This window comes from Bufo gargarizans, chromosome 1, assembly GCF_014858855.1.
Source record: "Bufo gargarizans isolate SCDJY-AF-19 chromosome 1, ASM1485885v1, whole genome shotgun sequence".
Taxonomy (NCBI): domain Eukaryota; kingdom Metazoa; phylum Chordata; class Amphibia; order Anura; family Bufonidae; genus Bufo; species Bufo gargarizans.
In genome coordinates, this window is record NC_058080.1 from 418,076,846 (window position 1) to 418,100,187 (window position 23,342).

The window sequence follows — 23,342 nt, forward strand, 5'->3', positions numbered from 1 at the left end:
AAAGGAATTATGATATTGGGAACCGTGTGTTGCTAGCTATTAAGTGGGCATTTGAGGAATGGAGAAATTTTTTGGAGGGGGCAAAACATAGAATTACCGTTCTTACTGATCATAAGAATTTGTTATTTCTTGAGTCCGCTAAGTGTCTAAACCCTCGTCATTATTCTTTACTCGATTTAATTTTTCCATTACTTACAGGCCAGGAAGTAAGAACATAAAGGCCGATGCCTTGTCAAGAAGTTTTTCTGCCTTTCAGTCTTCCGATACCCCTCCGGAACCCATCCTTCCAGCCAATATCATCATGGCATCATAATCCTCTAATTTGGCCTCTGATATTGAATCAGCTCAACATCTAGCGCCTGCATATACACCTTCAAATAAGTTATTCGTTCCCGCGCATTTTCGGCTCCAGGTGTTGGGTGAGTGTCATGATTCAGTTTTATGTGGTCACCCTGGCATGGAAGGCACTCGTGAGTTGGCTTCCAGATCATACTGGTGGCCTACTTTGTTAAGAGACGTTAATGCATATGTATCTGCTTGTGAAGTGTGCGCCAGATCCAAAACTCCTAGGACACGTCCTGCCGGAGAGTTACAACCACTACCCATTCCCAGTAAGCCCTGGTCGCATATTTCTATGGATTTTATTACTGACCTGCCGTCTTCTGAGGGTAAGTCAGTGGTTTGGGTAGTGGTTGACTGATTTAGTAAGATGGCACATTTCGTTCCTCTGAGTAAACTTCCTAGTGCTAAGAGTCTAGCTAACTGTTTTTATAGATTTTTTATAGGGCGATACCGAAGTGTGCATACCATTGTTTTATGCGTTTTATCAGAGATACGTTACAGTGGCAGTCTGGGCTTCACTATTGTTGCGACCTTTAATTACCCACCGGAGTGTTGGAGAGAGGAGGGATCCTCGGCTATACCCCTTGCAGAAAATTGGGATTCCTTTGGCCTTTTCGTCTGCTTTTCCCCCCGAGACTAATGATCAGACGGAACGACTAAATCAGACTCTTGAGCAATTTTTAAGATCCTACATCTCTGAAAATCAACATGTATGGGTAAAATATCTTTCATTGGCGGAATTTGCTATAAATAACCGTGTGAATTCTTCTACTGGGGTCTCCCCTTTCTTTTGTAACTTTGGAATCCATCCTCGATTTAACTCTAGCTCGTTGATACCTTCATCTAATCCTGAAGCTGAGTAACTTTTGAACTGTGCACAGTTTGGGCACGGGTCCAAGGGAACCTGAAAAAAGCCCAAGAACAAAAAAAACTGATGGCTAATAGGAAGCGTTCTAAGGGGGTTAATTTTGAGCTTGGGACAGGCTCTGGTTGTCTACTCAGAATCTACCGCTGAAGGCGTCTTCTAGGAAACTGGCGCCACGGTTTGTTGGGCGAAATGAGATTATTGGCGTTATTAATCCTGCATCTTTTAGATTGAGATTGCTGGATTCATTTCGTGTTCATAATGTTTTCCATAAATCATTGCTTAAGAAATATATATTCCACCCATTGTTCCATCGCAGTCAGCTTCTTCTCCCATACAAATTGACGATAAAGAGGAGTTTGTAGTCTCCAGAATTGTGGATGTTAGAAAGGTCCGAAACTCCAGGCAGTACCTTGTCCACTGGAAGGGCTTTGGACCCGAGGAGAGGTCTTGAGTCCCAGTTACTGAGATCCACGCCCCGAGGCTAATCAAGAAGTTTCATGATGAGCATCCTGGGAGATTTGTACCCAAGGGCTTGGGTCCGGTGGCCCCTCGTAAAAGGGGGGGTACTGTAATGGTCTGCGGCTGCTTGTTCTGATTGACCTCCTGACCTTGTGACCTCGGCTCGTTCTTTGACCTCGACTTCGTCTCATCCTTTGTACGTATTAGCTCTCCTGGATTGACCTCGGCTCTGACTGTTGACTTTACATTTGCCCGCTCCTTTTGTACTACCGCTTCTCCTGGTTCTGACCCTTGGCTTGTTGACCTTCCGTATCTTTCCTCTGTGCATTTACGTAAGTAAGGGACCGTCGCCCAGTTACGCCCCGTCGCCTAGGGCAGGTAGTGTAAGTAGGCAGGGACAGGGGTTGAGGGTGGAGTCAGAGTGCACCCTCTTTCCTTCCTCTCTGATCCCTGACACTACACATGGCAACTTTATTAGTAATTTGCACGTGACTTTCATACAACTTAGGCCTCAAGCTTATGACCGTATTTTTCAAAATTTTTTGCAGACCAATTCATGTGGACAGCACACTGTACATTCTGTGGCTCTGCAAAAAATATAGAACATGTCCTATTCTTGTCAGTTTTGCGGACAAGGATCAGACATTTTTATAGGTGTTTGAAAAAAAAATGTTGGCATGCACACGGCTACTGTTTGCAATGCCATTGCATTCTATACTGTTGCTTGCTCGCTTCTTTGAAAATGACTAGTTAAAGGGATATTACAGCTATTTCCAGATGGTCTCATAGACAGTGTACCTGCTGGACCTGTCGCTCTGTTCATTTCAGGGGGTTGTGTGGGGGTATGGGACCCCGTGCAGATCCCAGCAGTAGGGCATCCACTGATCTAATACTTAGCCTCTTTCTCTGGATAGGGGATAACTTGAAACTAGCAGAATTCCCTTGAGGCCTCTTTCACACAACAGTTTCTTTTTTTTCTCCGTTTATGGGCCGTTTTTTGCGTTCTGTATATGGTCCGTGTACGGAACCATTAATTTCAATGGTTCTGCAAAAAAAATAAAAAATATAGAATGTACTCCGTATGCATTCCGTTTCCGTATTTCCGTTCCGTTGAAAGATAGAACATGTCCTATTATTGCCCGCAAATCACATTCCGTGGCTCTATTTAAGTCAATGGGTCCGCAAAAAAAAGGAACACATACGGAAATGCATCCGTATGTCTTCCGTATCCATTCCGTTTTTGCGGAACCATCTATTGAAAATGTTATGCCTAACACAATTTTTTCTATGTAATTACTGTATACTGTATATGCCATACGGAAAAATGGAAAGGAAAAACGGAATAGAAACGGAAACCAAAAACGGAACAACGGATCCATGAAAAATGGACCGCAAAACACTGAAAAAGCCAAACGGTCGTGTGAAAGAGGCCTTAAAGTGAGAGACTGCTTAGAAGTTTATTTACACCTGCCTTGAATTTGTACACAGTAAATGTAATTGTATATACTGCATTTAAAGGGAACCTGTCACCATGATTTTGCGCATAGAGCTGGGGACATGGGCTGCTAGATGGCCGCTAGCACATCTGCAGTACCCAGGTCCGATAGCTCTCTGCGCTTTTATTGTGTTAAAAAACAGTTTTGATTGATATGCAAATTACCTGATATGAGTCCTGTAGCCGGAGATGAGTCAAGCGGAAAGGAGCCCAGCACCGCCCCGCGTCCTCCGAATCTCCTCCTTGCCGGATGACGTCACAGAGCTGGAGCGGCGAAATCTCGCGATGCGCGAGCTAGCGCATGCGTAGTTCGTTCCCTGTGCTGATGCCAGTACAGGGAATGAACATGATGCCGACACTGCGCATGCGCTAGCTCGCGCATCGCGAGATTTCGCCGCTCCAGCTCTGTGACGTCATCCGGCAAGGAGGAGATTCGGAGGACGCGGGGCGGTGCTGGGCTCCTTTCCGCTTGACTCATCTCCGGCTACAGGACTCATATCAGGTAATTTGCATATCACTCAAAACTGTTTTTTAACACAATAAAAGCGCAGAGAGCTATGGGACCTGGGTACTAGCGGCCATCTAGCAGCCCATGTCCCCAGCTCTATGCGCAAAATCATGGTGACAGGTTTCCTTTAATGGTTTACTTGAATGGGAGCTGTGCTGCAGTGACCAATCCATAGTGTATGAAGCTATCAGTCTCCACTGCATGGTTCTGGAGCACAGTAGGTCTTTATAAAAGAAATATAGGTATTCATTATATTAATTAGTATAGCATTTTTGTGTATAAAATATACAACTACATGCATATTCTTTCATTTATAAAAAAAAAAAAAAAAAAGCTTAAAATATCCACATTTCCATAAAACGAATAAGGTTAGGGGGGGGGGGTGAGGCATCTCATTATTAAAAAATAGTCACTGCCAAAATGTGCCCCAGTCCTTTGAAGTCCTAAACTGAGTCCAGCCAGTAGATAAATTAGGCATCTTTCACACTGGTGTTAGGATTGTCCGGCCGCCTCTTGGTATGTTTGCTGTGCTGCGGACACATCTGTGGCCCATCCCCATTATAGTGAACGGGGCCAGAGCAGACTTCCGGCAGAACACGTGTGCAAACGTTAGTACGAATCCGGCAGGCTTTTCCCCTGCCGGAACAGCCTGCCAGACAATCCGAACGTAAGTGTGAAAAGAGCCTTACACAAGTAGCATCTATTTTCACAGTACAAATATACAATAATGGTTTTACAAATGTTTTGTCTTGAAATCTTATGTAACAGTTACAAAAAAAGGGAAAAAATAATAATTCAAAACTTTCAGTCTTTCCTTCAATATTTTTTTACAAATATTACCATATTTCTTGCACCACTAGATACACTTTTTTCCTCCAAGGGGGGTCGGTGGGGGGGAAATAGCAGTGTGAATACTGTCAGCATGGGCGTCCGCATGGGGGGGCAATCGGGGTACAGGGAGATGAACGCTTCCATTGTGGAAGCGTTCATCTCCAGTCATCTGTATCGCCGTCCTCAGGACAGAGATACAGATGACTGTGCTGAGGCAGGGGAGGGTCCCTTTCCCTTCCTCTGATAGTCTGCAGACCTAGTGCCTGCAGCCTATCAGAGGCTGGCACAATGACATCATCGCGCCACCTGAGCCATACAGCGCAGGACACAGGTCGGAAGAGGCCTGCATCGCATCGCTGCCAAGGAGGTAAGTATAAGTGTTTTTTGTTTGTACAATACTGGTGGCTACTGGCACATAATGGGGGTCTCTGGCTACTGGCACATAATGAGGGTCTCTGGCTACTTGCACATAATGGGGGTCTCTGGCTACTGGCACATAATGGGGTTTCTGGCTACTGGCACATAATGCACATAATGGGGGTCTCTGGCTACTGGCACATAATGGGGTCTCTGGCTACTGGCACATAATGGGGGTCTCTGGCTACTGGCACATAATGGGGGTCTCTGGCTACTGGCACATAATGGGGGTCTCTGGCTACTGGCACATAATGGGGTCTCTGGCTACTGGCACATAATGGGGGTCTCTGGCTACTGGCACATAATGGGGGTCTCTGGCTACTGGCACATAATGGGGGTCTCTGGCTACTGGCACATAATGGGGGGCTGTCATTAATGGCACATAATGGGAGGCTGTCATTACTGGCACATAATGGGGGGCTGTCATTACTGGCACATAATGGGGGGCTGTCATTACTGGCACATAATGGGGGGCTGTCATTACTGGCACAAGGGGGGGCTGTCATTACTGGCACATGATAGGGGGCTGTTATTACTAGCACATGATAGGGGGGCTGTTATAACTGGCACATGATGGGGGGCTGTTATTAATGGCACATGATAGGGGGGCTGTTATTACTGGCACATTATTGGGGGCCACAAAGAAGGGGTGTTTTATATGGGGGCTCTGTACAGTAGAATTTTATACTGGGACACATTATGGTGGGTACTATGAGGAAGGGGGGAGAGGAGTACTATGGGGTCATCTACGGGGACACTAAGAAGGGGTATTTTATACTTGCAAATTATGGGGGACACTGAGGGCATCTACTGGGGCATTTTATACTGGTACATTATGGGGGGCACTAGGATGAAGGGGGGAGAGGAGCATTATGGAGGCATTTACTGGGGGCACTATATAAGGGTATTTTATACTGGCACATTATGGGGGCACTATGGGGACATTAGCTCAACTGGGGGCATTACAAGGGGGTATTTTTTGCACTGTCACATTATAAGGAGAATTAGTTCTACTGGGGGGGGGGGGGCATTATGGTGGGATTTATTACTCCCCCATGGTATGACCCACTAGTAGCAGCACCATCCTCTCCCTACTCTGCTATCCCTCTGCATCTTCTCCAAATCCTTATTATGAAATCTTTCTCATTAGGATAAAACACAACATGGCCAAAGTGTTGAAGTGGCGTCCGAGATCCCCAAGGGCCAAGCCAAGTAACTGTAAGTTTTCATGTGAAATATGTTTGTTATACACATATAGCATACACTGTGCCACACAATATACAGTATACCTCTACACTGTGCCCCACAATATACAGTATACTGCTACACTGTGTAGTCTGTTCTATAAGCACCATTGTTTTGTGGCGGCGGACAGAAAATAATCTGGAAGTGCCCCTCCCGAGACCAGGCTCTGGATCCGCCAAAGTACAGCTCATGCATTATTATACTTTGTGATAATGAATATGCCCCTCCGCTTCATTACATTCTCAGAAACAAGAAGAGCATGGATGTCAATAAAATTATGCCCTTCCCCCCTGGAAAAATTTCAGCGGACGCCCATGACCGTCAGTATGCAGGAGTTGCATTGAGCGATAAGTGTAGCACTGCGCTGGCTGTACTCATCCTCCCTGGTCTTCTTCCAGGTGCCATACTGCATGTGTCCTGACTGTGTACATTGTCAGAACGTAGTGCACATGGGCGCACACTATGACCTGACGTTGTGCAATGTCAAGTCACAATGCAGAGCTAGGCCGGCAGAAGACCAAGGAGTGGTGAGTGTCAGTGCAGTCTGTAGAATAGAGGTAAGTTTATATATTTGTTTTTGTCTATTGGAGCTTGAGGTTCTGATCTGAGGCAGAACAGAGGTACGATGGGTGTCTGATCTGAGGTCGGAGGAGTAATAGAGGTTTGATCTGCGTTCTAAGGAGAAATAGGGGGTGTTATACAGAGGTCTGAGGAGGAATCGGAGTATGATAGGGGTCTGATCTGGGTAGGAATGGGGGACTGATACAAAAGTCTGAGGAGAAATAGGGGTCTGATTTAGAGGTCTGATGGAGCACGGGGGTCTTATCGGGATCTGATCTGAGGTCTGATGAAAAACTATTTTTTTTCTTATGGTCCAATGCGTCTTATGGAGCAAAAAATACAGCATAACGGTCATCTAATGGCACAAAAGAAATGTCTAATGTGTTCTGTAAAAAATACTATCAACTACTATCAAGGTTGGCTCAGAAATAAGATAGTTATTTGCAGTTGGATAGGCCCATCGCTAAAACGTAAAAATTGGCCTGGTAAGGAAGGGGTGTAAACACTTTGGCAATGAAGTGTTTAATTACAGTTAGCACATGATATAGTGTGATGAAAAGGTAACATGCCTGTATATATTTGGCATCCACAGCATTAACTTTGGAAACAGAATAAACTCCTTTGAACTTTGCTGGGATTTTATAGCAGAACGGTGATGTATTGGGACAGGTCAACTAGAGACTCTGAGAATGACTTTCAACACATTGGGCCTTGTTTGTAAAGTAGTCAAAGGATCAGCTAATTGACATACATTTATCCCAATGGAATATTCACCATTTCCTATATTGAGAAGACTTAATAAATGCCTTTAATAATTATAAATGGCATGTTTTGTCTAGGAGTCAATCCGTAGAGAAATGAAAATGGCCACTGTCATATTTCTTTACATGGAATCCGTCCTAATGACAGCAGCCTAAGTTAGAATGCAGTGGATTGAGCAGGAGAAAAATGGAAGCTCCGCTCTCTGTCCTGTAAAACACTATATAATCTACAGATCACAGCTGTCTTGTGTGCCTGCCTCGGAGACCATCTCATACTCCCCTGAAAATGAAGGACTAGACATATGCTGGGAAGTGGTTACTAATAACACACCTCCCCCACAACAGTAGATAATATAGTGCTTTACAGGGCTGATAAAGCAGAGAATGGGGCTTCCATACAGCTCCTGGTCTCTGCTCCACATCAGGCCGTCCTGATATAAAGGAATCTGACAGCAGTCATTTTAATTTCTCTACTGATCACCCCCTAGAAAAAAACGAGCCATTATAAAGTAATAAAGACATTTAAGACTTTTTTTTATATTAGCATGTTTTTTTTAAATATTTTCAGTTTTTCTTTTTGTTTCCCGGAGAAACCCTTTAACCACCTCCGGACCGCCTAACGCACGGATGCGTCCGGGAGGTGGTTGATTTATTCCTCCTGGACGCATCCGTGCGTCATCTCGCGATAGCCAAGATTTCCTGTGAACGCGCGCACACAGGCGCGCGCGTTCACAGGAACGGAAGGTAAGCGAGTGGATCTCCAGCCTGCCAGCGGCGATCGTTCGCTGGCAGGCTGGAGATGTGATTTTTTTAACCCCTAGCAGGTATATTAGACGCTGTTTTGATAACAGCGTCTAATATACCTGCTACCTGGTCCTCTGGTGGTCCCTTTTGTTTGGATCGACCACCAGAGGACACAGGCAGCTCAGTAAAGTAGCACCAAACACCACTAAACTACACTACACCCCCCCCGTCACTTATGAACCCCTGATCACCCCATATAGACTCCCTGATCACCCCCCTGTCATTGATCACCCCCCTGTCATTGATCACCCCCCTGTAAGGCTACATTCAGACGTCCGTATGATTTTTACGGATCCACGGATACATGGATCGGATCCGCAAAACGCCAACGGACGTCTGAATGGAGCCTTACAGGGGGGTGATCACCCATATAGACACCCTGATCACCCCCCTGTCATTGATCACCCCCGTCATTGATCACCCCCCTGTAAGGCTCCATTCAGACGTCCGTATGATTTTTACGGATCCACGGATACATGGATCGGATCCGCAAAACGCATATGGACGTCTGAATGGAGCCTTACAGGGGGGTGATCAATGACAGAGGGGTGATCACCCATATAGACTCCCTGATCACCCCCGTCATTGATCACCCCCCTGTAAGGCTCCATTCAGACGTCCGTATGATTTTTACGGATCCACGGATACATGGATCGGATCTGCAAAACACATACGGACGTCTGAATGGAGCCTTACAGGGGGGTGATCACCTCATATTCCCTCCCTGATCACCCCATGTCATTGATCACCCCCCTGTCATTGATCACCCCCCTGTAAGGCTCCATTCAGACGTCCGTATGATTTTTACGGATCCACGGATACATGGATCGGATCCGCAAAACACATACGGACGTCTGAATGGAGCCTTACAGGGGGGTGATCAATGACAGGGGGGTGATCACCTCATATACACTCCCTGATCACCCCCTGTCATTGATCACCCCCCTGTCATTGATCACCCCCCTGTAAGGCTCCATTCAGACGTCCGTATGTGTTTTGCGGATCCGATCCATGTATCCGTGGATCCGTAAAAATCATACGGACGTCTGAATGGAGCCTTACAGGGGGGTGATCAATGACAGGGGGTGATCAGGGAGTCTATATGGGTGATCACCCCCCTGTCATTGATCAGCCCCCCCCCCCCCCTGTAAGGCTCCATTCAGACATTTTTTTGGCCCAAGTTAGCGGAAATTTTTTATTTTATATATTTTTTTTTTCTTACAAAGTCTCATATTCCACTAACTTGTGTCAAAAAATAAAATCTCACATGAACTCACCATACCCCTCACGGAATCCAAATGCGTAAAATTTTTTAGACATTTATATCCTAGACTTCTTCTCACGCTTTAGGGCCCCTAAAATGCCAGGGCAGTATAAACACCCCACATGTGACCCCATTTCGGAAAGAAGACACCCCAAGGTATTCCGTGAGGGGCATATTGAGTCCATGAAAGATTAAAATTTTTGTCCCAAGTTAGCGGAAAGGGAGACTCTGAGAAAATACAAAAAAAATCAATTTCCGCTAACTTGTGCCAAAAAAAAATAATTCTATGAACTCGCCATGCCCCTCATTGAATACCTTGGGGTGTCTTCTTTCCAAAATGGGGTCACATGTGGGGTATTTATACTGCCCTGGCATTTTAGGGGCCCGAAAGCGTGAGAAGAAGTCTGGGATCCAAATGTCTAAAAATGCCCTCCTAAAAGGAATTTGGGCCGCTTTGCGCATCTAGGCTGCAAAAAAGTGTCACACATGTGGTATTGCCGTACTCAGGAGAAGTTGGGGAATGTGTTTTGGGGTGTCATTTCTTCATATACCCATGCTGGGTGAGATAAATATCTTGGTCAAATGCCAACTTTGTATAAAAAAATGGGAAAAGTTGTCTTTTGCCAAGATATTTCTCTCACCCAGCATGGGTATATGTAAAATGACACCCCAAAACACATTCCCCAACTTCTCCTGAGTACGGCAATACCACATGTGTGACACTTTTTTGCCGCCTAGGTGGGCAAAGTGGCACACATTCCAAAGAGCACCTTTAGGATTTTACAGGTCATTTTTTACACATTTTGATTTCAAACTACTTACCACACATTAGGGCCCCTAGAATGCCAGGGCAGTATAACTACCCCACAAGTGACCCCATTTTGGAAAGAAGACACCCCAAGGTATTCCGTGAGGGGCATGGCGAGTTCCTAGAATTTTTTATTTTTTGTCACAAGTTAGCGGAAAATGATGAATTTTATTTTTATTTTTTTCTTACAAAGTCTCATATTCCACTAACTTGTGACAAAAAATAAAAATTCTAGGAACTCGCCATGCCCCTCACGGAACACCCTGGGGTGTCTTCTTTCCAAAATGGGGTCACTTGTGGGGTAGTTATACTGCCCTGGCATTCTAGGGGCCCATATGCGTGAGAAGTAGTTTGCAATCAAAATCTGTAAAAAATGACCGGTGATAATCCGAAAGGTGCTCTTTGGAATGTGTGCCCCTTTGCCCACCTAGGCTGCAAAAAAGTGTCACACATCTGGTATCGCCGTACTCGGGAGAAGTTGGGGAATGTGTTTTGGGGTGTCATTTTACATATACCCATGCTGGGTGAGAGAAATATCTTGGTATAAGACAACATTTCCCATTTTTTTATCCAAAGTTGGCATTTGACCAAGATATTTCTCACCCAGCATGGATATATGTAAAATGACACCCCAAAACACATTCCCCAACTTTTCCTGAGTACGGCGATACCAGATGTGTGACACTTTTTTGCAGCCTAGGTGGGCAAAGGGGCACACATTCCAAAGAGCACCTTTCGGATTTCACCGGTCATTTTTTACAGATTTTGATTGCAAACTACTTCTCACGCATATGGGCCCCTAAAATGCCAGGGCAGTATAACTACCCCACAAGTGACCCCATTTTGGAAAGAAGACACCTCAGGGTATTCCGTGAGGGGCATGGCGAGTTCCTAGAATTTTTTATTTTTTGTCACAAGTTAGTGGAATATGAGACTTGGTAGGAAAAAAATAAAATAAAAAATAAATCATCATTTTCCGCTAACTTGTGACAAAAAAAAAAAAGTTCTTTGAACTCACTATGCCCATCAGCGAATACCTTAGGGTGTCTACTTTCCGAAATGGGGTCATTTGTGGGGGTTTTCTACTGTCTGGGCATTGTAGAACCTCAGGAAACATGACAGGTGCTCAGAAAGTCAGAGCTGTTTCAAAAAGTGGAAATTCACATTTTTGTACCATAGTTTGTAAACGCTATAACTTTTACCCAAACCATTTTTTTTTTTACCCAAATTTTTTTTTATCAAAGACATGTAGAACAATAAATTTAGCGAAAAATTTATATATGGATGTTGTTTTTTTTTGCAAAATTTTACAACTGAAAGTGAAAAATTTCATTTTTTTGCAAAAAAATCGTTAAATTTCGATTAATAACAAAAAAAGTAAAATGTCAGCAGCAATGAAATACCACCAAATGAAAGCTCTATTAGTGAGAAGAAAAGGAGGTAAAATTCATTTGGGTGGTAAGTTGCATGACCGAGCAATAAACAGTGAAAGTAGTGTAGTGCAGAAGTGTAAAAAGTGGCCTGGTCATTAAGGGGGTTTCAGCTAGCGGGGTTGAAGTGGTTAAGGGGATGATAAAAAAATTCATAAAAATATGCTTGTATGATTACCTCACTGTACTACTGCCAACATCATATTTTCCTAATAAGGTTGCTGGGCGGCTTTAGAAACCCAAGCCCAGGACTACGTATGTAAAATTAATGAAACAATAAAAAGTTGGTTTACAGTATGGGGGTCATTCTTAGCATACCTTAGGCTAGGTCTACACGACGACATTTGTCGCACGACATTTTGTTGCACCAATGTCGCGCGACAATTTTTATAATGGCAGTCTATGGTGTCGCACTGCAACATGCGACATGCTGCGACTGCGACGCAACAGTCGCAGAAAATCCATTGAAGATGGATTTTTCTGCGACTGTCGCGTCGCAGTCGCAACATGTCGCATGTTGCAGTGCGACACCATAGACTGCCATTATAAAAATTGTCGCGCGACATTGGTGCAACAAAATGTAGCGCGACAACTGTTGCGCCCTATCTGTCGCGCGACAAATGTCGTCGTGTAGACCTAGCCTAATTCTTTCCTACTTTAAGATTGTAAATGTTATTTATTAAATAATAGTGAGAACAAAAAGATGTTTTTTCACTGAAACTTTTCTATTAAGGATTAACACTTTAATAAGTTTGGTCCTTGTGTGCTGTAAAAGAATCATTGCAATTCATAGGGTGTTAAAACCTTTGACTGCTGAGATCAGTTTGCATGTATGTTTGTGCACAGCTGTGTGTTGGGGACTTATTGCAATTATTCGAGTGGTATCTGAGTGGAAGGTGAGTGGTAATTAAGTGAGAAAATAGATTAAATCCTTGCTCTCACACCCATGTCAGATGCTAGGACATTCCGTATGTGACATATAATGTAGCAGCATGACATTTTATATATGAGTGAAAAGTTTACCCATACTTTTGATATGAGTTAAAGATTGATACTTTTTAATTAAATGGGAAAAAAGTGAAGGTATTGACTTTACTGTGTATCAATTTAACCTATGCATTGCTACAGAGGTCAGAGCTCGCGAACTGCACAGGTTTCCTAGGGGAGATCCCCATGTGAAAAGCACATGCCGGAGGATTTGTCAGGCTCAAAAGGGCTTGTAAGAATAGCAATCCTTAAAGCCAATTATGCTATTACGATGTCCAATAAAAAAAGACTGCTATTTGTTTTCAGTATGGCTTATACTGTGTATAACTATTCTCGTACATGCTAATGTTAGACTGCAAAGTGTGACAAAATCAGTGCTTAAAATTATGTAAGTAAACAGGTAAAAAATGCATCCAAAAAGTTATTGTTTTATGATTAACATAATCAGTCAGGAAAAGCTGATCCTTGTAATTTGATAAGCAATACCCGTAGAACGTTCTATAAAAGGTGCGCATGTCTATTTTGCAATTTGTACTTTGTACAACTTCAAGTCACTTTCACACAGCAGTACTTTACCTTAGTGTTTGTAAGCCAAAACCAGGATACAGAGAAAAAATATAATGGGAAGATGTGTACCTCTTCCCTGCTCTGGATCTTAGTTTTGGCTTACAAATACTGATGCAAAATACTGACCAAAATACTGCAGTGTAAAAGTAGGCTTGGGATTGTTCCACACACAGCAACTCATGCATTTTTTATGCTTTTTGTCACTTTTTCTAGCCAAAATGCCACACAGCGCTTTGTTTTTTGTTGTCTTTGTAAAATTTGTGCAGTCAATGAATTTTTTCCATATGCTTATTTCTAATGCTGCTAAAAAAAACACATACAAAACACAGTTTAAAACAGTGAAAAATATTTGTGTGAAGAAGCGCTAGGCCAGATTCATGCAGTTTTTATACATTTTTTTTTTTTTTTTTGCCAAAGCCAGGAAAGGATTCAAAAAGGAGGAAAAGAACAAAAATGTTTCCTCTGTTTTGTAGCCAATACTATGTTAAGGCTACAGTGCCTTGTAAAAGTATTCATACCCCTTGAACTTTTTCACATTTGTACACGTTACAACTAGAGATGAGCGAACTTCTGTTTTAAGTTCGGCGTCTAAAGTTCGGGGGCGGGTTAGCGGAGAATCCCGATCTGGAACCGGATATGGATTCCGACTTCCGTTGTGGTCCGTGGTAGCGGAATCAATAATGGCCGATTATTGATTCCGCTACCACGGACCACAACGGAAGTCGGAATCCATATCCGGTTCCAGATCGGGATTCTCCGCTAACCCGCCCCCGAACTTTAGACGCCGAACTTAAAACAGAAGTTCGCTCATCTCTAGTTACAACCACAGACTTAAATGTATTTTATTGGGATTTTATATGATAGACCTACACCAAGTAACAAGTATGTGTGAAGTGAAAAGAAAATTATACATTATTTTCTAAATTTTTAATACAAATCTGAAAAGTGTGGTGTGTATTTGTATTCAAACCTCTGAACTCTGATACCACTAAATAAAATCCATGTGACCAATTGCCTTCAGAAGTCACCTAATTAGTCCACCTGTGTGTCATTTATTCTCAATATAACTACAGCTGTTCTATGAAGGCCTCAGAGGTTTGTTAGAGAACATTAGTGATCTAGCAGCATAATGACACCCAAGGAACACACCAGACAGGTCAGGGATAAAGCTGTGGAGAAGTGTGAACCATGCATAACTTTTGTCTACGCTTCAAAAATCTTCCTCTGAGCGAAACCTAACGGACCCCATTATAGTCTATGGGGTCTGTAGGCTCCATTGGGTTCAGTTATGTGCTGAAACCGTCTTTTCCGTTCTCCTGCTCCTATAATGGAGCAGGAGAATGGAAAGGCTGAATGATGATGTGAAGTCAGCCTTAGCCATTGTTAAAAAACACTTCCACTTTCAATATGATGGAAAATAGAAACTCTGGTCGTACTTTACGCAATTTATGAAAATGTTTTGATACTTAACAGTACAAAAACATACTTATTTGTAATAATTGTTATATTCTGAAGAATGTACAGAAAACACTTTCCTACAACATTATAAATAGGTACAATGGGAATGATTTACTAAGTAAAATGCAACAGAATTTTAGAACAAAACTGACATTTTGCTAAGAGGCAGTGACTAAGAGGAGTTATAAAATGCACCAGATTTATAACAGTGTGTGCAATGTTTTTGCACAAAATGCTGATGGAAAGTTAGCTGGCCAAGAGGTAAGGAAAAGAAAAGAAGAAAAAAGTGTCTAGCAAGATATGCTATATGTTAGGGAAGTGGAACTGCTGTGCCACTGCACTGATTTGGCTTGGGGTTACTCCTAAGGGTGTTAATCTGGCAGCCCCCTGCCTTCACACTTAAACTCCTTCAGGGATCTGTACTCCACTCAAGGGGAACCACCAGACTGTAACCCACAGAAGTTGTCTCAGTTCAGAAGCTGCTGACCCCCCAGGGTCAAGATATACCAGTGAGCACCAATGAATCAGGCAAAACCGCAGTCAGGAAATAAGGCGAGGTCAGGGCAGGCAGAGTACGAGCAATTCAGTAAACCACCCAGGTTAGAAGGCAGAACAGGCAAAGGTCGGTTCAGGCAGCTATGGGTGAAATCCAGAAACAAGCAGCGTTCAGTACACAAGCAGGCAAACAACACAATAACACAGCTTTACAGGAAACTAGCTAACAAGAGCCTATTGCTCAGACACCCTCCCACCAGGGATGGTGACTTAAATACCCTTAGATGGCCAGCCACATGCTGGTGAAGATTAGAGTGTATGTGCTGGTCATTTAAGAGACAGAAGAACACGCGCAAGAGCCCTACGGGCAGTGAGAGGCAGGCCTCATCCGGTGTGGGAAGGATGGAGAAGCACTATTTCAGGGGTCTGCTGGAAAGAAGCAGAGGGATGCCAGCAAGCAAGGAGTGCCAGGGATGCAGAGTAGTCAACCAGACATTTCCAAGGGTGAGATGGCAGCGAGCATGGACCGCTGAATCAAGTTCATATCTATCACATAGAGACTATGATAAATTTGGTGCAGTTTCTGCCTGTGTTGTCTAGCTGTATCCTGTCAAAATTGAGGACATTATTAAAAATCTGTCCTAATGTGTATCCTATTTGTAAAAGAAAGAGGATGATTTGTTGAATATCTCAGGTGGTTAAAAATGTAGGATCTTATATATGCAACCTCTATACAAATAAATTCTCTGTAGGCAAAATATATTTTTTGAAATAGTATCTCTAAATAAAAACTTAGGTGTTCACATAGATGAAGAAATGCAGATATTTCTGATACACTACCTCTTTTAATCCTGCGTTTTCATTAGCATCTCCTTGTCGAATGTTCATTGCTACTCCTTCATGCTCTTGAGGAGTTCTTGGCTCTTCTTGTAACACAAGGATGTTTGGTTGCTCTCTGTGTTCCTGTGGGAGATAATAAAGCAATAGCTATAAAATGGAAGATGGATCTAAGGCTATATTTTTATATTACAGAATTATACTCATTTGGGGCTAAAAATCTGAGGAGAGATCATCATTTTAAAAAAAACTTCAGAACTCCCTTTTAAGTGCATTACAGACAGTTCATTGATTTCAATTCTAACTGTGTAATACTTAATTTTTTCTATGGCGACACAGAACTAAACACTCGTTCCAGGAGGGATCCTTCTAACAAATAAGGGTTTGTTAAAGGGAACCTGTCACCGGGATTTTGGGTATAGAGCTTAGAACATGGGTTGCTAGATGGCCACCAGCACATCTGGAATATCCAGTCCCCATAGCTCTGTGTGCTTTTATTGTGTAAAAAAAGCGATTTGATACATATGCAAATTAACCTGAGATGAGTCAGAGCTTGAAAATATGACTCTTCTCTGGTCACACAAGTAAGATAGGACTCTTTTATGTTAATTTGCATAAAAGGCGGGAAGTACAAAAATGCATAATACTTATTGAATTCGTCTGCAAATGAAATTAAAAGTGTAATGTATATGTTTAGGGCAACACAATGAACATTTAGAAACGCTCAGTGAGGGTAGCATAGTAGAGGTGACAGGTTCCCTTTAAGGCCTTGTTCACATTTCCGTGTCAGTGTCACGTGCTTGAAAAAAAGGGTTTGTGTTTCATCCGTGAAGTTGTCCTTGAAGGATCTGTGGTTGGTCCGTGTGTCCGTTTTTACTATCCGTATATCATCCGTAATTCACAGACATTGCTCAGCTGAAAATAAATTTCCTAAGAATCTCATTTAAGTCATCAGTAAAAACGGACGCAACACGGACACGTGTAAGTGATTTTCACAAACCAGTGCTTGGTCCGCATCATAGATCGAAGTAGTGCATATCTCCGTGATTTTTTTACTTACCCACGGTCATTAAAAAAAATACTGAAATGTAAACAGACACATTTAAATCAATGGTTACGTGTGCTATCTTCAGAAAATGCGGACAGCACACGTCAGTGAAAAACGGAAATGTGGACAAGGCCCCTTTAGGGCTCATGCACACGACTGTTTGTTTTTTGCAGTCTGCAAAAACGGATTCACAAAAAATACGATTACGTCTGTGTGCATTCTGTAATAGCATTTTGCGGAATGGTACATTTGGCCCCTAATAGAACAGTACTGTCCTTGTCCATAATGCAGACAATAATAGGACATGTTCTATTTTGTTGTGGAACGGACATACAGACAGAAGGAAACGGAATGCACACGGAGTAACTCCTTTTTTTTCGGACCCATTCAAATGAATTGTTCCACATCTGGTCCGCAAAAAAACGGAATAGACATGGAAATAAAATGTGCATGAGCCATTAAGGGCAGGTTCACAAAGTTCAATTTGCTGATGTTTAAATGCAATTTTTCTGTTAAAGCCAGGTTTGAAGAAAACTATAAAGAAAAGACTTTACTAGGTGTCACATTTGACTTGGTTGTGATCAGTTTGTACTCGTTTGTGGTTATAAAAGAGACTTTTTTCACCCGGCAGATTTGTTGTAGAAGTTTCTGTCACTCTCTATATGGTATATCTCACTGAGGTTTTTAAAAATCTTCTGTCGCTGAAGACAGACCTCTAGTCAAGTAAGCCGACCACTATCATTGACTGTGCAAACCTCTAAGGCCTCTTTCACACTTGCGTTGTCCGGATCCGGCGTGTACTCCACTTGCCGGAATTACACGCCGGATCCGGAAAAACGCAAGTGTACTGAAAGCATTTGATCCGTCTTCAAAATGCTTTCAGTGTTACTATGGCACCCAGGACGCTATTAAAGTCCTGGTTGCCATAGTAGGAGCGGGGAGCGGTATACTTACAGTCCGCACGGCTCCCGAGTGACGTCAGAGCGCCCCATGCGCATGGATGACGTGCCATGTGATCACGTTATCCATGCGCGTGGGGCGCCCTGACATCACTCTGGAGCGCCCCGGGAGCCGCACGGATGGTAAGTATGCTGCTCCCCCGCTCCCCGCTACACTTTACCATGGCTGCCAGGACTTTAGCGTCCCCGCAGCCATGGTAACCATTCATAAAAAGTTAAACGGCGGATCTGGCAATGCGCCGAAACGACGTTTAGCTTAAGGCCGGATCCGGATCAATGCCTTTCAATGGGCATTAATTCCGGATCCGGCCTTGCGGCAAGTCTTCAGGATTTTTGGCCGGAGCAAAAAGTGCAGCATGCTGCGGTATTTTCTCTGGCCAAAAAACGTTCCGTTCCGGAACTGAAGACATCCTGATGCATCCTGAACGGATTTCACTCCATTCAGAATGCATTAGGATAAAACTGATCAGGATTCTTCCGGCATAGAGCCCCGACGACGGAACTCTATGCCGGAAGAAAAGAACGCAGGTGTGAAAGAGCCCTTAAATGTAACTTTTATTATCATTATTAAAAAATTACCGAAAGAAACAAATATGAATATTTTAATGAAAGCATACAAGTGGTGTTGGCTCTGACAATGAAGATGCATGATACATAGACTAGGTTATTAAACATGCATGGAAAACCAGCTTGTGCCGTAAGCGTATAAACAGCAGGGACAGGACAAAAAAGTAAGACTCTTGCAGTAATATGTCCTTAAATTGCACCCCTAAGGAATAGCAGAGTGCTTGTTCTGAGAAGGGTGGTTCTGCACAGAAATCTGTCCCTGCAGAACCCTAGTACACCCTAATGTCACACATAGAAATATATTTCGAACATTAACAGAAGCTAATAGACACAAATATCAGGTATTCCACAGGCCAAAATGAAACATATAATAACCACATTACTCGGTTACTAGATAAACGAGAAAAATATGGCTAGTAACTTGCAGTATAATATCAGATTCCCTTACGTCCTACCAGCAGCACAGATGGGGTTAACTGCCCCCTGTGGACTGGTAGGACCGGCGGAATTTTTAATGAGCCCAAAGACTAAACCAATAAAAGAACTCCAGCTCCCTTAAAGGGAGGGGTTCATCCCCCAGCCCACCGTGTTTTTTTTTGTCCTTTGGACAGGTGGACTGGCGAGTTTTTCTCTCCCTGTTTTATTTTTTAAATGGGGAATTAGGGACGTTTATTGTACTGACCTGAGGTCTCCTTTAGTCCCTTTTTATCTTAGTGCACTTATATTTGCGCCCCATTGTAGCGGTGGGTTTTTCCACACGCTTGTAGGTGCTTCCCTCCGTCATTCCCCCTGCGATAGCTCGGCGGCGCTCCGCTGTTAAGTTTGGCCTGGGGGCGCCGCCATGACCGGAAGTGACGCGGGCCTAGCCGCGGTGTCACTTCCGGTTCCCCGGCTAACAGCGGGCCGGTCTTTTCCGGACGCTTTTTTCTTTCCAGGGGGGAATAGGTGGAGGCACGTATGGGCCCAGGAAATCCGGGATCCCTGGGTCCAAAATATAGTAGCCGCTGGTTATCTAATAGACCTTGTTTCTCCCCCCCCCCCCCAGGAAGATTCATTGCCACACGCAGTTTTTTGCCAACCAGGCAAAGGATCTTGGAAGCCTATATCCAAGACTACCTTTCCAAGGGAGCCCTGGAGGAGGTACCGGCAGGGGAGAAGGGTCTAGGGATTTATTCTCCAGTATTCCTGGTACCCAAAAAGACGGGAGATCTTCGGATGATTATAGATTTGAGATTTCTCAATCGTTTCATAAGGAGGACCAGGTTCCGCATGGAAACCATAAGGTCAGTCAGCCACCTCCTCAACCCTGGGGATGTGATGGCTACTCTGGACCTCAAAGACGCTTACCTCCACATCCCGATCCATCCTTCCTCCCGGAAGTTTCTCAGGATCGCGGTCCAGATATCAGGAGTGTGCAAACATTTCCAGTTTGCCGCCCTTCCCTTCGGAATCTCGTCTGCCCCCCTGATCTTCACCAAAGTGGTAGTATCGGTAGTGGCAGCATTGAGACTCCAAGGTCTGACCATTGTCCCTTACCTGGACGACTGGCTTCTTCTAGCCCCTTCAGTCCCTCTACTTTCCCACCATCTTCATGTCGCAATTTTTTTTTCTGCTCCGCCTAGGCTGGATTGTCAACTGGCCGAAGTCGAACCTGAGCCCTTCGACTTCTATCCATTATCTGGGATTCATAATCGACTCTCTGGAGATGTCCCTCCAGTTGACACCAGAAAGAAGAATGCGGATTCAGGACCTAGCAAGGTTCCTTTACGTACCACGACGAGTCTCCATACGGACCCTCATGAAGATGGTGGGGCTCATGTCAGCGGCTGCAGTCCCTTGGGCCTTATGGCACCTCCGACCCCTTTAATCGGAGGTCTTAAGCAAATGGAACGGCAGCCCCAAGGGGCTAGATTCCCTGTGCTCCCTATCCAACCAAACCCGGAATTCCCTCAGATGGTGGTTCCATCTACCAGAAGGGAAGTCTATGACCCAACCAGCTTGGCTCATATTGACCACGGACGCGTCCCTTGTAGGCTGGGGCGCTCATCTAGACGGGTCCCCAGTTCGGGGATCCTGGTCTCCTCAGGAGCGGCATCTTTCTTCAAACCTCCGCGAGATGCGTGCTATCCGGCTAGCCCTCCTTCACTTCGCCCCTCGGATTCGGGGCAAAGCAGTGAAAGTCCAGTCAGACAACATGACTGCCGTGCTTTATATAAACAAGCAGGGAGGCACAAGATCCTTACCCCTTCTTTTAGAGATTGGGGTAATTCTTCGGTGGGCAGAGCTGAACTTATCCCATCTATCCGCCACTCACATCAGAGGCTCCCTCAATGTCATCGCGGACCGCCTAAGTCGCGGCCTACCGACCATGGAATGGTCATTACATCCGGAGATCTTCAAACAATTAGTCCTCAGGTGGGGGATGCCAGAGGTGGATCTCATGGCAACCAAGTTCAACGCCAAGGTACAGAGGTTCTGTTCCCTATACAGGGAGGACAACCCCCTGGCGATAGATGCTCTGACAATACCGTGGAGGTTCAGGCTGGCGTACATCTTCCCTCCTTTTTCCATGATCCCGAGGGTATTGATGAAAATCCGTCAGGATCAGGCCTCGGTAATAGCCATCATACCATTTTGGCCCAGGAGATCCTGGTTTACCCAGCTCATTCAGATGAGTCGGGGACAATATTGGAGACTCCCCCCGGAGCAGACCCTGGTGTCGTGGGACACTCATCTCTGCCCAGATCTGCACAGATTCAACCTGACAGCCTGGAGGTTGACCAGTCCCTTCCCAGTGTGGAAGGGCTCTCTGAGTCGGTCCTGAGAACATTATCGCATTCCAGAGCAGAGTCTACCAGAAAGGCCTACTCCCGGATTATGAGGATCTTCACCTCTTGGTGTAGCTCCAACCAGGTGGCGTTTGCAGATCCGCCCCTCGCAGCGATCTTACAGTTCCTTCAGGATGGGATAGACAGAGGTCTCTCCCCTTCTACCCTGAAGGTCCAAGTGTTTGCCATCTCGGCCTGTCTTAACAGACCATATTCTCGGGACCCGCTCATCAAGCGCTTCCTTAAAGGAGCGGAAAGATTGAAGCCTACAATACTGAAACCCGTTCCTCAATAGGATTTGTCAGTTGTTCTTAGGGGGCTAGCATCCCCCCCCCCCCTTTGAACCCTTGGAGGAGGCAAGTTTTAAATTCTTAACACTTAAGATGGTTTTTCTTCTGGCCATAACTTCGGCCAAAAGAGTTTCGGAGCTTCAAGCTTTCTCCGCGTCATACCCTTATACCATGCTTCTACAAGATAGGGTCCTTCTAAAATTTCTACCTTATTTTAGACCTAAGGTTTCTACCTTTCAAAATATTAATCAGGTAGTCTCTCTACCTGTATTGCTCTCTGCCTCCTCCTCTGATGTTCCAGTCCGACATCCACTGGATACAGCTAGATGCCTTCAGATCTATGTGGATAGATCCAAAGAGTTCAGGATGGATGAAAATCTCTTTATCCTGTTTGCCGGTAAGTCAAAAGGCCGTAAAGCATCTAAAATGACTATTAGTCGCTGGGTTAAGGAAGCCATTAGGGAAGCCTTTATTTCCCAAGCCTTAGATCCTCCGGAGTTTGTGAGGGCCCATTCTACAAGGGCCGTAGCTACCTCTGTTGCGGAGAGAAATCTTCTCCCCCTAGAGTTGATCTGTAAGGCAGCTTCCTGGAGCTCTGAATCTACCTTCATCTCCCATTATAGGATTGATGCTAGGACATCGGAGTTCTCGGCCTTTGGGCAGACAGTCCTTACTTCTGCCGAGCATGAGGACCCTCCCTAGGGGATTCTTCTTGCTATCTCCCCATCTGTGCTGCTGGTAGGACGTAAGGGAATCGTTAATTTCTAACGATAATTTGTTTTCCCTTAGTCCTAACAGCAGCACACAAATTTCCCGCCCTAAAGTACTTTTCTCTTGTGATATACACGGTGGGCTGGGGGATGAACCCCTCCCTTTAAGGGAGCTGGAGTTCTTTTATTGGTTTAGTCTTTGGGCTCATTAAAAATTCCGCCGGTCCTACCAGTCCACGGGGGGCAGTTAACCCCATCTGTGCTGCTGTTAGGACTAAGGGAAAACAAATTATCGTTAGAAATTAACGATAAGCCCCCTAAAGGGTGCCTGGAATAACACTAGAGAATCCAGCACTCCACGTAGATTGATCTTCAATGCTTTATTGTGGAATTACAAAAATGCACACAATCCTGTAAATACACTGACAAACATGATCTTAATCATAGCATGTCATTACGGTATGTACAAAAGTCCCCAAAAATGAAGTGTATATTAGTAAGCTTGTTAACAGTTTGTGATACCATATACAGTGACGTAAGGGTACTATGTACAAAAAGTTCCAATGTTTTTCTCTTTATAGGTCGAGGCTGTAGCCAACTGAAAACAACATAACACATAGCAAAGTATCATGACTATTGCACAAACAGTACTAGACACAACTCACAAGTATGGGCATGAGTCAGCTGAGCTGAACTGCACATTGGCAGAGATGATGGTGGCACACAAGGTATGATTAACAGCCAGCCTTCTGTGGGTAGCGGATAACTTTAGAACTTGACACAACCCCTTTAAACTATTTCAG

The 23,342-nt window shown here is 44.2% G+C and overlaps 1 protein-coding gene across 1 annotated transcript in view; it reads right to left on the bottom strand.

The window, feature by feature from the left end:
* Positions 1-23,342, bottom strand: part of SLC24A2 (solute carrier family 24 member 2) — a 366,846-nt gene that overhangs the window by 234,217 nt on the left and 109,287 nt on the right. Inside the window, exon 2 of the mRNA XM_044286497.1 lies at positions 16,141-16,263. Coding sequence (XP_044142432.1) covers positions 16,141-16,263 — 123 coding nt within the window. The remainder of the gene's footprint in view (positions 1-16,140; positions 16,264-23,342) is intronic.